This window comes from Salmo salar, chromosome ssa08, assembly GCF_905237065.1.
Source record: "Salmo salar chromosome ssa08, Ssal_v3.1, whole genome shotgun sequence".
NCBI classification, from domain to species: domain Eukaryota; kingdom Metazoa; phylum Chordata; class Actinopteri; order Salmoniformes; family Salmonidae; genus Salmo; species Salmo salar.
The window spans coordinates 26163052-26179613 of NC_059449.1; the positions used below are offsets into that span (position 1 = coordinate 26163052).

General features: G+C 45.9%; 1 protein-coding gene across 1 annotated transcript in view; it reads right to left on the minus strand.

The window, feature by feature from the left end:
- Positions 1–16562, minus strand: part of htt (huntingtin) — a 118730-nt gene that overhangs the window by 67240 nt on the left and 34928 nt on the right. The window contains 5 exon segments of the mRNA XM_045723076.1: positions 3147–3284; positions 5108–5219; positions 6799–6917; positions 7007–7124; positions 11985–12403. Coding sequence (XP_045579032.1) covers positions 3147–3284; positions 5108–5219; positions 6799–6917; positions 7007–7124; positions 11985–12403 — 906 coding nt within the window.

Consider the following 16562-nt stretch of genomic DNA (forward strand, 5'->3'; position numbering starts at 1 on the left):
TGTGTGTAGTAGTAGTGTGTGTAGTAGTGGTGTGTAGTAGTGGTGTGTAGTAGTAGTGTAGTAGTAGTGTGTGTGTAGTGTGTGTGTAGTAGTGTGTAGTAGTGTGTGTGTAGTAGTGGTGTGTAGTAGTAGTGTGTGTAGTAGTGTGTGTGTGTAGTAGTAGTAGTAGTGTGTAGTAGTAGTGTGTGTGTGTAGTAGTAGTAGTGGTGGTGGTGGTGTGTAGTAGTGTGTGTGGGAGTGTGTGTAGTAGTGTGTGTAGTAGTAGTGTGTGTGTGTAGTAGTAGTGTGTGTGTGTAGTAGTAGTGTGTAGTAGTGGTGTGTAGTAGTGGTGTGTAGTAGTGTGTGTAGTAGTAGGGTGTAGTAGAAGTGTGTGTAGTAGTGTGTAGTAGTGGTGTGTAGTAGTAGTGTGTAGTAGTAGTAGTGTGTAGTAGTGTGTAGTAGTGTGTAGTAGTGGTGTGTAGTAGTGTGTAGTAGTAGTGTGTAGTAGTGTGTAGTAGTAGTGTGTGTAGTAGTAGTGTGTGTGTAGTAGTGTGTAGTAGTGTGTAGTAGTAGTAGTAGTGGTGGTGGTAGTGTGTAGTAGTGTGTGTGTAGTAGTAGTGTGTAGTAGTGGTGTGTAGTAGTGTGTAGTAGTAGTGTGTAGTAGTGTGTAGTAGTAGTTTGTGTAGTAGTAGTGTGTAGTAGTAGTGTGTGTGTAGTAGTGTGTAGTAGTGTGTAGTAGTAGTAGTAGTGGTGGTGGTAGTGTGTAGTAGTGTGTGTGTAGTTGTAGTGTGTAGTAGTGGTGTGTAGTAGTGTAGTGTGTAGTAGTGTGTAGTAGTAGTGTGTAGTAGTAGTGTGTGTAGTAGTAGTGTGTGTAGTAGTAGTGTGTAGTAGTGTGTAGTAGTGTGTAGTAGTAGTGGTGGTGGTGGTGTGTGTAGTAGTGTGTAGTAGTGTGTACTAGTGTGTGTAGTAGTGGTGTGTAGTAGTAGTGTGTAGTAGTGTGTGTAGTAGTAGTGTGTGTGTGTGTGTGTAGTAGTGGTGTGTGTAGTAGTAGTAGTGTGTGTGTAGTAGTAGTAGTAGTAGTGGTGGTGGTGGTGTGTAGTAGTAGTGTGTAGTAGTAGTGTGTGTGTGTAGTAGTAGTAGTGTGTGTGTAGTAGTAGTAGTAGTAGTGGTGGTGGTGTGTAGTAGTGTGTAGTAGTAGTGTGTGTGTAGTAGTAGTAGTAGTAGTGTGTGTAGTAGTAGTAGTAGTAGTGGTGGTGGTGGTGGTGTGTAGTAGTGTGTAGTAGTAGTGTGTAGTAGTAGTGTGTGTGTGTAGTAGTAGTAGTGTGTGTGTAGTAGTAGTGGTGGTGGTGGTGTGTAGTAGTGTGTAGTAGTAGTGTGTAGTAGTAGTGTGTGTGTGTAGTAGTAGTAGTAGTAGTGTGTGTAGTAGTAGTAGTAGTAGTGGTGGTGGTGTGTAGTAGTAGTGTGTAGTAGTAGTGTGTGTGTGTAGTAGTGTGTAGTAGTAGTGTGTGTAGTAGTAGTGTGTGTAGTAGTGTGTGTAGTAGTAGTGTGTGTAGTAGTAGTGTGTGTAGTAGTGTGTGTAGTAGTAGGGTGTGTAGTAGTAGTGTGTGTAGTAGTAGTGTGTGTAGTAGTAGTAGTAGTGGTGGTGGTGTGTAGTAGTGTGTAGTAGTAGTGTGTGTAGTAGTAGTGTGTGTAGTAGTAGTGTGTGTAGTAGTAGTGTGTAGTAGTGGTGTGTAGTAGTGTGTAGTAGTAGTGTGTAGTAGTAGTGTGTGTAGTAGTAGTGTGTAGTAGTAGTGTGTGTGTAGTAGTGTGTAGTAGTAGTAGTAGTGGTGGTGGTAGTGTGTAGTAGTGTGTGTGTAGTAGTAGTGTGTAGTAGTAGTGTGTAGTAGTGGTGTGTAGTAGTGTGTAGTAGTGGTGTGTAGTAGTGTAGTGTGTAGTAGTAGTGTGTAGTAGTAGTGTGTAGTAGTAGTGTGTGTAGTAGTAGTGTGTAGTAGTAGTAGTGTGTAGTAGTAGTAGTGTGTAGTAGTAGTGTGTAGTAGTAGTGTGTGTGTAGTAGTGTGTGTAGTGTGTAGTAGTGTGTAGTAGTAGTGGTGGTGGTGGTGTGTGTAGTAGTGTGTAGTAGTGTGTGTAGTAGTGTGTGTGTAGTAGTAGTGTGTAGTAGTGTGTGTAGTAGTAGTGTGTGTGTGTGTGTGTAGTAGTGGTGTGTGTAGTAGTAGTGTGTGTGTGTAGTAGTAGTAGTGTGTGTGTAGTAGTAGTAGTAGTGGTGGTGGTGGTGTGTAGTAGTAGTGTGTAGTAGTAGTGTGTGTGTAGTAGTAGTAGTAGTAGTGGTGGTGGTGTGTAGTAGTGTGTAGTAGTAGTGTGTGTGTGTAGTAGTAGTAGTAGTGTGTGTAGTAGTAGTAGTAGTGGTGGTGGTGGTGGTGTGTAGTAGTGTGTAGTAGTAGTGTGTAGTAGTAGTGTGTGTGTAGTAGTAGTGGTGGTGGTGGTGTAGTAGTGTGTAGTAGTAGTGTGTAGTAGTAGTGTGTGTGTAGTAGTAGTAGTAGTAGTAGTAGTGTGTGTAGTAGTAGTAGTAGTAGTGGTGGTGGTGTGTAGTAGTAGTGTGTAGTAGTAGTGTGTGTGTGTAGTAGTAGTAGTAGTGGTGGTGGTGTGTAGTAGTGTGTAGTAGTAGTGTGTGTAGTAGTAGTAGTGTGTGTAGTAGTAGTAGTAGTGTGTGTAGTAGTAGTGTGTGTAGTAGTAGTGTGTGTAGTAGTAGTGTGTGTAGTAGTAGTGTGTGTAGTAGTAGTGTGTGTAGTAGTAGTGTGTGTAGTAGTAGTAGTAGTGGTGGTGGTGTGTAGTAGTAGTGTGTAGTAGTAGTGTGTGTAGTAGTAGTGTGTGTAGTAGTAGTGTGTGTAGTAGTAGTGTGTGTAGTAGTAGTGTGTGTAGTAGTAGTGTGTGTAGTGTGTGTAGTAGTAGTGTGTGTAGTAGTAGTGTGTAGTAGTGTGTGTAGTAGTAGTAGTGTGTGTAGTAGTAGTGTGTGTAGTAGTAGTGTGTGTAGTAGTAGTGTGTGTAGTAGTAGTGTGTAGTAGTAGTGTGTAGTAGTAGTAGTGTGTAGTAGTAGTGTGTGTAGTAGTAGTGTGTAGTAGTAGTGTGTGTAGTAGTAGTAGTAGTAGTAGTGTGTGTAGTCGTGTTCCTACCCTGCTGTGAAACTCCCTCCAGTGGTTCCAGGTACAGAGAGTTGAAGAAGACTTCAGGATGAAGAGCAGCTGCTGCTCCAATACAGCTGACTGCTAGAACCTTCACACTGACACGGACCTCTTTATCAGAGACCAGCCCTGCACACACACACACACACACACACACACACACACACACACACACACACACACACACACAGGTCAGAGACACACACGGTCAGAGACACACACACACACACACACACACACACACACACACACACACACACAGGTCAGACACACACACAGGTCAGAGAGACACACACACACACACACAGGTCAGAGAGACACACAGGTCAGAGACACACACACACACACACACACACACACACACACACACACACACACACACACACACACACACACACAGGTCAGACACACACACACACACAGGTCAGACACACACACACACAGGTCAGACACACACACACAGGTCAGAGAGACACACACACACACACAGGTCAGAGAGAGAGACACACACACACACACACACAGGTCAGACACACACACACACACACAGGTCAGAGAGACACACACACACACACAGGTCAGACACACAGGTCAGATACACACACACACACAGGTCAGACACACACACACACAGGTCAGACACACACACACACACAGGTCAGACACACACACAGGTCAGAGAGACACACACACACACACAGGTCAGAGAGAGACACACACACACACACACACACAGGTCAGACACACACACACACACAGGTCAGAGAGACACACACACACACACAGGTCAGACACACAGGTCAGATACACACACACACAGGTCAGACACACACACACACAGGTCAGACACACACACACACACACACAGGTCAGAGAGACACACACACACACAGGTCAGAGAGACACACACACACAGGTCAGACACACACACACACACAGGTCAGACACACACACACACACACAGGTCAGACACACACACACACAGGTCAGACACACACACACAGGTCAGACACACACACACAGGTCAGACACACACACAGGTCAGAGAGACACACAGGTCAGAGAGACACACAGGTCAGAGAGACACACACACACACACACAGGTCAGACACACACACACACACAGGTCAGACACACACACAGGTCAGAGAGACACACACACACACACAGGTCAGACACACACACACAGGTCAGACACACACACACACACACAGGTCAGACACACACACAGGTCAGAGAGACACACACACACAGGTCAGAGAGACACACACACACAGGTCAGAGAGACACACACACACAGGTCAGACACACACACACACAGGTCAGACACACACACAGGTCAGACACACACACACACAGGTCAGACACACACACATACAGGTCAGACACACACACATACAGGTCAGACACACACACACACACACACAGGTCAGAGAGACACACACACACAGGTCAGAGAGACACACACACACAGGTCAGACACACACACAGGTCAGACACACACACACACAGGTCAGACACACACACAGGTCAGAGAGACACACACACACACACAGGTCAGACACACACACACACACAGGTCAGACACACACACACACAGGTCAGACACACACACACACAGTCACACACACACACACACAGGTCAGACACACACACACACACACACACACAGGTCAGAGAGACACACACACACACACAGGTCAGAGAGACACACACACACACACACAGGTCAGAGAGAGAGACACACACACACACACAGGTCAGAGAGAGAGACACACACACACACACAGGTCAGAGAGACACACACACACACACACACACACAGGCAGAGACACACACAGGTCAGAGACACACACAGGTCAGAGACACACACAGGTCAGAGACACAGACAGGTCAGAGACACAGACAGGTCAGAGACACACACAGGTCAGAGACACACACAGGTCCCGTACCATTCTTCTGTCCAGTCAGCAGGAAGGAGGCAGAAAGGAGTCGTACACAGTGAACCAGTGGCTCCGCCCCTTGGTCTGTGTAGTGGCCAATCGGACCCTTTATCCTCGATGGCTGGGGGATGAAACAACAATTAACCAATCACAACCAGTCAAAATAAGACTGACAACAACATTAGCCAATCAGAAATGACAAATGTGGAATCAATCACAACCAGTCAGACTGTATAAGATATTATAAATTAGTGGGGGTTTACCTGACGTCATTGGCAGACTATATAAGATATTATAAATTAGTGGGGGTTTAATCTAACGTCATTAGGAGACTATATAACGTCATTGGCAGACTATATAAGATATTATAAATTAGTGGGGGTTTACCTGACGTCATTAGGAGACTATATAAGATATTATAAATTAGTGGGGGTTTACCTGACGTCATTAGGAGACTATATAAGATATTATAAATTAGTGGGGGTTTAATCTAACGTCATTGGCAGACTATATAAGATATAAATTAGTGGGGGTTTACCTGACGTCATTAGGAGACTATATAAGATATTATAAATTAGTGGGGGTTTACCTGACGTCATTAGGAGACTATATAAGATATTATAAATTAGTGGGGGTTTACCTGACGTCATTAGGAGACTATATAAGATATTATAAATTAGTGGGGGTTTACCTGACGTCATTAGGAGACTATATAAGATATTATAAATTAGTGGGGGTTTACCTGACGTCATTAGGAGACTATATAAGATATTATAAATTAGTGGGGGTTTACCTGACGTCATTAGGAGACTATATAAGATATTATAAATTAGTGGGGGTTTACCTGACGTCATTAGGAGACTATATAAGATATTATAAATTAGTGGGGGTTTACCTGACGTCATTAAGAGACTATATAAGATATTATAAATTAGTGGGGGTTTACCTGACGTCATTAGGAGACTATATAAGATATTATAAACTTTAAATCTCTTCAGTTTATAAATAACATACTGTCACCCAAAGACTGATCCATGTTTGTCTGTAACGGTGTAAAGGTGTATAGGTGGTAGTAACGGTGGTAACGGTGTATAGGTGGTAGTAACGGTAGTAACGGTGTAAAGGTGTATAGGTGGTAGTAACGGTGTAAAGGTGTATAGGTGGTAGTAACGGTGGTAACGGTGTAAAGGTGTATAGGTGGTAGTAACGGTGGTAACGGTGTATAGGTGGTAGTAACGGTAGTAACGGTGTAAAGGTGTATAGGTGGTAGTAACGGTGGTAACGGTGTAAAGGTGTATAGGTGGTAGTAACGGTGGTAACGGTGTAAAGGTGGTAGTAACGGTAGTAACGGTGTAAAGGTGTATAGGTGGTAGTAACGGTAGTAACGGTGTAAAGGTGTATAGGTGGTAGTAACGGTGGTAACGGTGTAAAGGTGTATAGGTGGTAGTAACGGTGGTAACGGTGTAAAGGTGTATAGGTGGTAGTAACGGTGGTAACGGTGTATAGGTGGTAGTAACGGTGGTAACGGTGTAAAGGTGTATAGGTGGTAGTAACGGTGGTAACGGTGTAAAGGTGTATAGGTGGTAGTAACGGTGGTAACGGTGTATAGGTGGTAGTAACGGTGGTAACGGTGTAAAGGTGCAGTACGGTGTGCGTCCGTGTCTCTCTCTGTGTGTGTGTGTGTGTGTGTGTGTGTGTACCTTGTTCTCCAGCTCTGTGTTCTCCGCTGGTTCCTCCTTTGGTATGAAGTGATCCACACTGCTGTCTGAGGCCTGTCTGTTGTGACCTCTGCCCTCTAGGAGGTGGGGTCTACTCAGAGCTACGACAACAACAACAACGTCAGGGTGTGTGTGTGTGACTGTATGTAACATGTGTGTGTGTGTTTAGCACGCGTGTAGTGTGTCGTACCCAGTGTGGACTGGGAGAAGGGTTCAGGGTGTGATGAAGGTACGGCTCCCTCTTCTTCCTCATCCTGTAAAGTTCCAATCTGCATCCCTGAATACAGGCTCTCACTGGTGTCCAACACCTACACACACACACACACACACACACACACACACACACACACACACACACACACACAGACAGAGAAACAGACACAGAGAGACAGACAGACACAGAGACACAGACAGACACAGAGAGACAGACAGACACAGAGAGACAGACAGACACAGAGAGACAGACAGACACAGAGAGACAGACACAGAGAGACAGACAGACACAGAGAGACAGACAGACACAGAGAGACAGACAGACACAGAGACAGACAGACACAGAGAGACAGACAGACACAGAGAGACAGACAGACACAGAGAGACAGACAGACACAGAGAGACAGACAGACACAGAGAGACAGACAGACACAGAGAGACAGACAGACACAGAGAGACAGACAGACACAGAGAGACAGACAGACACAGAGAGACAGACAGACACAGAGACAGAGACAGACACAGAGAGACAGAGACAGAGACAGACACAGAGAGACAGAGACAGACACAGAGAGACAGAGACAGACACAGAGAGACAGAGACAGACACAGAGAGACAGAGACAGACACAGAGAGAGAGACAGAGACAGACAGACAGACAGACACAGAGACAGACAGACAGAGACAGACACAGAGAGACAGAGACAGACATCAGTGACTGAGGTTCATTAATCAACACTTAACCAGTCCAGTATGTTGGTTCAGCAGACAAGAACACGTCTACTGTCTTCATAGTTACTGGCAACAATCAGCTGGTTAGGTAACAACCTTCTACAGGGTATAACCGCAGTCTACCGGGTATAACCACCTTCTACCGGGTATAAACCCAGTCTACCGGGTATAACCACACTCTACCGGGTATAACCACAGTCTACCGGGTATAACCACAGTCTACCGGGTATAACAGCAGGGTATAACCACAGTCTACCGGGTATAACCACAGTCTACCGGGTATAACCACAGTCTACCGGGTATAACCACAGTCTACCGGGTATAACAGCAGGGTATAACCACAGTCTACTGGGTATAACAGCAGGGTATAACCACAGTCTACCGGGTATAACCACAAGGTATAACCAGTCTACTGCTTAACATCCTTTGGGATTGAGTAGCATTCAGGGGACATTGGTAGATCTCTAAATTGGGAAGCAAAATTATGGCAACTTTTCCTAAATTCCCAGGTTTTCCCAAAATCCCAGTTGGAAGATTCCCGGAATCAGAGGGGAATAAGCAGGAAATCTTCCCGTCCAGGATTTCAGGAAAAGTCTGCAGATTTTTGCAACCCTATAACTAAAACACTGAAATGGGTTTGAGTCAACCTGCACAAAGGAGGAACCATGATGTGGGTTATTAACAGTTCCTACAGAACTCACTCCATAGTCCAACAAGAGAAAACACAAGAGAAAAGCAGAGAGATAACTAGATCAGGAGAGGGGGAGCAAGGGGGGAAGGAGGGGAGGAGAGGGGGAAGGAGGGGAGAGGGGGAAGGAGGGGAGGAGAGGGGGGAGGAGGGGAAAGGAGGGGAGGAGAGGGGGAGCGAGGGGAGGAGAGGGGGAAGGGGGGGAGGAGAGGGGGGAGCGAGGGGAGGAGAGGGGGAGCAAGGGAAGAGGGGAGGAGAGGGGGAAGGAGGGGAAGAGGGGAGGAGAGGGGGAAGGAGGGGAGGAGAGGGGGAAGGGGGGAGGAGAGGGGAGCGAGGGGAGGAGAGGGGGAGAGGGGGAGCGAGGGGAGGAGAGGGGGAAGGAGGGGAAGGAGGGGAGGAGAGGGGGAGCGAGGGGGAAGGAGGGGAGGAGAGGGGGAGCGAGGGAAGAGGGGAAGGAGAGAGGGGGAGCGAGGGGAGAGGGGGAAGGAGAGGGGGGAGCGAGGGGAGAGGGGGAAGGAGAGGAGAGGGGAGCGAGGAGAGGGGGGAAGGAGAGGGGAGCGAGGGGAGAGGGGAGGAGAGGGGGAAGGAGGGGAGAGGGGAGAGGGGGAGCGAGGGGAGAGGGGAGAAGGAGAGGGGGAGCGAGGGGAGAGGGGGAAGGAGAGGGGGGAGCGAGGGGAGAGGGGGGAAGGAGAGGGGGGAGCGAGGGGAGAGGGGGAAGGAGAGGGGGAAGGAGAGGGGGAGTGAGGGGAGAGGGGGAAGGAGAGGGGGAGCGAGGGGAGAGGGGGGAAGGAGAGGGGGAGCGAGGGGAGAGAGGGGGAAGGAGAGAGGGGAGCGAGGGGAGAGGGGGAAGGAGAGGGGGAGAGGAGGGGAGAGGGGGAAGGAGAGGGGAGAGCGAGGGGAGAGGGGGAAGGAGAGGGGGGAGCGAGGGGAGAGGGGGAAGGAGAGGGGGAGCGAGGGGAGAGGGGGAAGGAGAGGGGGATTAGTTTTAGATTTCTGAAGAGTTTCATCTTTCTAAGAAAACTAATAATCACCAAACAAGAAGGATTGGGAAAGCAACCAATCAGGAGGGGTTAAATCCCTGACTCCAGATTGCCATGGAAACGAGAGAGGGGGGAGTAGAGTGCACGTACCGGTCTTAAGGAAAGGGGGGCGGGTTCGGACGGACGAGAGTGACAAGAACAAAACGGAACTACAGCCAGGTATTCCCTTCCCCCTCCCCTCTGACATCATCAACCAATCAGCCAATCACCTTGCTACTACCGCTAGAGGAAGCGTCGGCGCCAGAAGAGAGGGAGGAAGAAGAAGAAGCAGCAGCAGCGGAGGAGGTAGAGGAGGAAGAGGAGGAGTAGACGGAAGAGTCGCTGTCGGAAGCGTCTGGACCCTCGGTGGAGGTCGGAGAGGGAGGGGCCTCAAACGGCGGCTCCACCATCACCCGTGGCAACCGCGAACGCGACTGCGTGTCACGGGGTGGGGGGTGGGGAGGAGGGCAGACCATAGAATTAGAGTTAGAAGAACGGACATTCCCATTCAAAGCAACGTTACGCCAACAATTGTGAGCCTCAGTGTTTAACACATGCAACAACGGCATTTAGTGGGTCCCAACCAGAAACCTGAACACTGATGGGTTCGCTGCATTCTACTGAGTCTAATTCTATGTTCAGCTCCATGGTCTGGGAAACCTTGTTCATTCTACTAGGTCTAATTCTATGGTTAGCTCCATGGTCTGGGAAACCTTGTCCATTCTACTAGGTCTAATTCTATGGTTAGCTCCATGGTCTGGGAAACCTTGTCCATTCTACTGAGTCTAATTCTATGGTTAGCTCCATGGTCTGGGAAACCTTGTTCATTCTACTGAGTCTAATTCTATGGTTAGCTCCATGGTCTGGGAAACCTTGTTCATTCTACTGAGTCTAATTCTATGGTTAGCTCCATGGTCTGGGAAACCTTGTCCATTCTACTGAGTCTAATTCTATGGTTAGCTCCATGGTCTGGGAAACCTTGTTCATTCTACTAGGTCTAATTCTATGGTTAGCTCCATGGTCTGGGAAACCTTGTCCATTCTACTGAGTCTAATTCTATGGTTAGCTCCATGGTCTGGGAAACCTTGTCCATTCTACTGAGTCTAATTCTATGGTTAGCTCCATGGTCTGGGAAACCTTGTCCATTCTACTGAGTCTAATTCTATGGTTAGCTCCATGGTCTGGGAAACCTTGTCCATTCTACTGGGTCTAATTCTATGGTTAGCTCCATGGTCTGGGAAACCTTGTCCATTCTACTGAGTCTAATTCTATGGTTAGCTCCATGGTCTGGGAAACCTTGTTCATTCTACTGAGTCTAATTCTATGGTTAGCTCCATGGTCTGGGAAACCTTGTTCATTCTACTGAGTCTAATTCTATGGTTAGCTCCATGGTCTGGGAAACCTTGTCCATTCTACTGAGTCTAATTCTATGGTTAGCTCCATGGTCTGGAAAACCTTGTCCATTCTACTGAGTCTAATTCTATGGTTAGCTCCATGGTCTGGGAAACCTTGTCCATTCTACTGGGTCTAATTCTATGGTTAGCTCCATGGTCTGGGAAACCTTGTCCATTCTACTGAGTCTAATTCTATGGTTAGCTCCATGGTCTGGGAAACCTTGTCCATTCTACTGAGTCTAATTCTATGGTTAGCTCCATGGTCTGGGAAACCTTGTCCATTCTACTGAGTCTAATTCTATGGTTAGCTCCATGGTCTGGGAAACCTTGTCCATTCTACTGAGTCTAATTCTATAGTTAGCTCCATGGTCTGGGAAACCTTGTCCATTCTACTGAGTCTAATTCTATGGTTAGCTCCATGGTCTGGGAAACCTTGTCCATTCTACTGAGTCTAATTCTATGCTTAGCTCCATGGTCTGGGAAACCTTGTTCATTCTACTGAGTCTAATTCTATGGTTAGCTCCATGGTCTGGGAAACCTTGTCCATTCTACTGAGTCTAATTCTATGGTTAGCTCCATGGTCTGGGAAACCTTGTCCATTCTACTGAGTCTCATTCTATGGTTAGCTCCATGGTCTGGGAAACCTTGTCCATTCTACTGAGTCTCATTCTATGGTTAGCTCCATGGTCTGGGAAACCTTGTCCATTCTACTGAGTCTAATTCTATGGTTAGCTCCATGGTCTGGGAAACCTTGTCCATTCTACTGGGTCTAATTCTATGGTTAGCTCCATGGTCTGGGAAACCTTGTCCATTCTACTGAGTCTAATTCTATGGTTAGCTCCATGGTCTGGGAAACCTTGTCCATTCTACTGAGTCTAATTCTATGGTTAGCTCCATGGTCTGGGAAACCTTGTCCATTCTACTGAGTCTAATTCTATGGTTAGCTCCATGGTCTGGGAAACCTTGTCCATTCTACTGAGTCTAATTCTATGGTTAGCTCCAATCTCTAATCCCCCAGATCAGCAACATCGGAGGACAATCGAGTGTGTTCGCTTCTAGTAAATCAATCAAAATACTTCTCTATTAATAATAAATCTAACTCCTACATGGCAGACAGACTTACGAGTTCAGCGACGTCTGAAGGCGTGACGGCCGAGTCCGGCCCCTCTGTGGTGGTCTGTGATGAGTCGGCGCTCGGGGGCAGCGAGGGGTCCCCTAGGGGACCCAGCAAGGGCCCGTCGGGCATCTCCGCGTTCTCCGGTGTGGCGTAGTCGGCCGTTTCCGGGGTAACGTTAGCCCCGCTGGAGCTGTGGCTGAGCATGTCCTCATCCACTGCGTTGTCATTGGGCGACTCAGGAGTCCCCGCCCCTCCCTCGCCGCCGGAGATGGTTCCGGAGGTCCCGAGGGCAGTCGTTCCTTGTTCCGAGGCGGCACCACTGAGGTCCACGGACTCGCCAGGCTGCAGAGCATGCTGTGAGGAACGGGGCTGCTGGGTAATGATGTCGACCACCTGGGCGGTGGCGTCGGCGCCCACGACAGAGGCTGAGTCAAGGTGGGAGACACATTAAACCATCACCCTCTCTCAACCTCATCTTTCAATAAAACAAACAGGGGTTAGTATGCCATACCCTGCTCAAGCCTATTGTATGATCAAATAGTACTCCAGGGTCAGATGAAAAGAGGTTGAAATGATTTGGTTATTTTTTGGTGCATGCCCTAATGAATACAACCCTGGTTTGAGTATTTGTAGTTTTCAGTTAGTAAGGGTTAGATCCAGTATTATATTTGGGGATTAAATCTTTTTTCATGTCATTTATATTGACAGAGGAGTACAAAGAAAACACTAATGAGTCACATTAACCCTCTGACCCCCCACCCTCGTCACTCCACTGATGGAAGGATATAGGACGTCACACACCCCCCCCAAAAAAAAAACATAGATCCTAATCGTGGAACAAAGGAGTAGGATTGTGAGCGAATTGATTTTGGTTTCAGATAACTTTTCGGAAGGTGCGCCAGACAGAGATGGCCTATGTGTTATTAAGACACCAAATGTTGTTGATAGAGTATCTCTAGGAAATGTCAGAGCGGTCCAGATCCTGCAACCTGTGTAGGTTATCCTCTATGGAACGCCAAGACACCTGGATATCTAGATCCTGCAACCTGTGTAGGTTCTCCTCTATGGAACGCCGAGGCACCTGGACATCTAGATCCTGCAACCTGTGTAGGTTCTCCTCTATGGAACGCCGAGGCACCTCGACATCTAGATCCTGCAACCTGTGTAGGTTCTCCTCTATGGAACGCCGAGGGCACCTCGACATCTAGATCAAATCACGTGGCGAGAGGGCTAAGAACAAATGACTAGAATACTTCCAAATTTTGGAAGGCCTTGGCCACCTACGCTCTTTTGCCTTTTTCAGGGTCAGTCGTTTAAAACGCAAAGAGGTTTACTTTGCCAGACACATTTAGAGACTGAGGAGTGTAATTTCTTCCAATATCCAGTCGGTGGTGACAGAGGGAGCACAGAGCTCAAAACGTTGAAAAGGCGTTGAAGGATGTTCATCTTCATAATAGAGATTCGTGACTGGAATTAATTTGGAAATTTTGTCCATCTTCGGAGATCTGACACCACGTGAGAATATTGTTGTAATTATGGGTTTGATTGTGGGGTAGATATCAACTCCCAGGTATGTAAACTGTTTTACTACAGGGGTACCGAGTGCTGGATAATCTCCCATGTTAATTAGAGGTTAAAGAGCAGACTTGACCCAGTTGATTTTATAGCCTGAAAATTGAGCTAAATTCATTAAAGATGTCAAGAATATGAGGTAGAGATTGTTTTGTATTTTGGAGGGCTGGCTAAATGTAATCTGCATATAGGGAGATGTAATGCTTAGTGTCATGTGTAATGACCGGTGCGTGAATAGTGGATCGGCGGACAGTCTGGACAACAGCTTCTAAAGATAAGGCAAATAACAGAGGAGAGAGCGGACAGCCCTGCCGTGTGCCACGGGATAGAGCCAAAATGGACGGAGCAAATTGTTGCCAGTCACAAGCATAGCAGTAAGAATTTGGCATATAGAAGTTGAATCACATCTATGAATAATCTACAAAAAAGAGAAACGCACACCTTTAAAGGCGAGGTGCTGGCTAGCGGAGTAGAACACTAGAAAATAAAGGAAAGCCGCACACTCTAAGAGCTCAGATGCAAAAATGTAATCACCAACGTTTCGACAGCGAAGCTGTCTTCATCAGGGTATCATCAAACACTGCGAGATGAGTCATTTATATAGTGTCAAGAGACACACAGGTGTTTGTAATCATGGCCAAGTATGGCCTAATATCATTGGTTAACTCAAATATTTTAAAAAATGGCATACAAAGAACATACAAAAAGACAAACAAATGGATAGCATACGATCATAGCATTTGTAGTCTAAAATGTATCTAACAAACAATTACAATGGCAAAATCACAATAATCACAAGAATGGCTTCAGATCAAAGTCTATGTTGAGACCGAAGGGAGCAAGGGTCTTTAAATTAAAGATCCAGGCAGCCTCTCGTTTCAACAATAAATTATCAAGGTCACACCCTCTCCTCGGGAGGGTGACATGTTCGATACCAATATAACGCAGAGACGAAATCGGATGGTTTGCTTCCAAAAAGTGGGCCGCAACTGGGTAAGTTAAGTTTTTGCACCTAATGGTGCTACGATGCTCTGAGATACGTACTTTTAATTCACGCTTTGTTTTACCCACATAATTTTTACCACAAGGACAAGTTATAAGATAAATAACTGCCTTAGTGGAACACGTAATAACACCTTTAATTGGGACAGATTTCCCTGTTTGGGGGTGTTTGAAGGATCTACATTTATAAGTGCCATTGCATTGAGCACAGCCATTACACTTGTAATTTCCATCCAGTATGGGCGCAAATAGACGTTGTTCAGGAATATCTTGGGGTGGTAAATCAGAGTGTACCAATTGGTCTCTGAGATTTCTTCCCCGCGAGAATACGACCAGGGGAAGATCAGAAAACACATTAACTAGACTATCATCATATTTCAGAATGTGCCAATGTTTGTGAATGATTCCTTTAATTTGTTCAGAGCACTTTGAATAGCGGGTAGTGAGAACGCAAGAATGCGTCTTTTTGCGAGACTGACCTTGAAAAAGGTCATGTCTCGTTTTGTTTTGAATTTTCTCAATGGCAATATTAATCTGATCATTGTTGTACCCCCTCTCCTTGAACTTATCCTGAGTCTCAGCCATATTTCTGTCGAAATCTGATTGTTTAATACAAATTCTTTTGATTCGACAGAATTGGCTGTAGGGCAAACTATTTTTCAAGGGCAGTGGGTGACAACTGTCAGCCCTCAACAAACTGTTACGATCAGTAGGTTTCCTGTAAAGATCAGTGTATAAAACATTATCTTCACACAAGATCAGAAGATCAAGAAAACTGATTTGACGTGTATCAGATTGCATAGTAAATCTCAAATGTTCAGAACAGGAGTTAAGAAAAGCATAAAACGCCTGGAGCAGTTCTGCATCACCCCTCCATAGAACAAAAATATCGTCAATATACCGTTTCCAAATAATGATGTTAGGCAAGAAAACATTTTTGAGAGGGTTGAAAATGGATTGTTTCTCCATGTAACCCACATACAAATTAGCATAGTTAGGAGCCATGGGGGATCCCATAGCAGTACCCTTCGTCTGAATAAAGAAATCATTTAGAAACATGAAGTAGTTATGTGTGAGTACTATTTCAGCCAATGTTACAATGCAGGCACTGGAAGGTAGCTCATTAGGGTCACTTTGCAGAAGAAAATGTTCCATGGCTTCAATACCGCACTCATGTGGAATATTTGTGTATAACGACTCAACATCAAAAGTAACTAACAAGGTGTTCTCAGGCAGAGGATCAAGAGATTCAATAATAGAGATCATACTGCTGGTGTCCTTTACAAAGGAGGGGAGCTGTTCTGCAAGTGGTCTAATAAAAAAATCCACAAAAGTAGATAGAGGGGTCGTTACTGCATCAATGCCCGCTACAATAGGGCACCCTGGAGGGTTTGTAACATTCTTATGTAATTTCGGCAAAGTATAGAAAGTGGCAATTTTAGGGTGTTGAATGGCCAGAAAGTCATATTCTTTTTTAGTTATCTGACCAGAATTTAAATAACCATCTAGGACAGTAAAGATAGTATTCTGAAATTGGGAAGTAGGGTCACTTCTGAGTTTCTTGTAAAAGGTGTTGTCAAGCAGTTGTCTATGACACTCATTTACATAAGCTGTCCTATCCATGAGTACAACCGACCCACCCTTATCAGCAGGACGAATAAGGACTGACGTATCGGATTGTAAATCAAGCAAAGCTTGTTTTTCATCCTTAGATAAATTATGGAAAGATTTGAAGTCCTGTTTATTCTTAAGGAGATGAGCAACATCTTTTTCAACAAGTCTGCAATATGTCTCGATAGAGTGATTGCGATTGACTGGAGGTACAAAATAACTTGCTTCTAAAAGGAGTCGGTGTACGTACAGGTAAGTAACCTACTGGTTCAATAGAAGTGTCAGGATTAGGGGAGCTAAAGTATTCCCTTAAACGGATGTTTCTAAAAAACTTGAACATGTCTACCTTAACGTCAAAATCGTTACACTGTGTTGTAGGCACAAAAGATAAACCTTTAT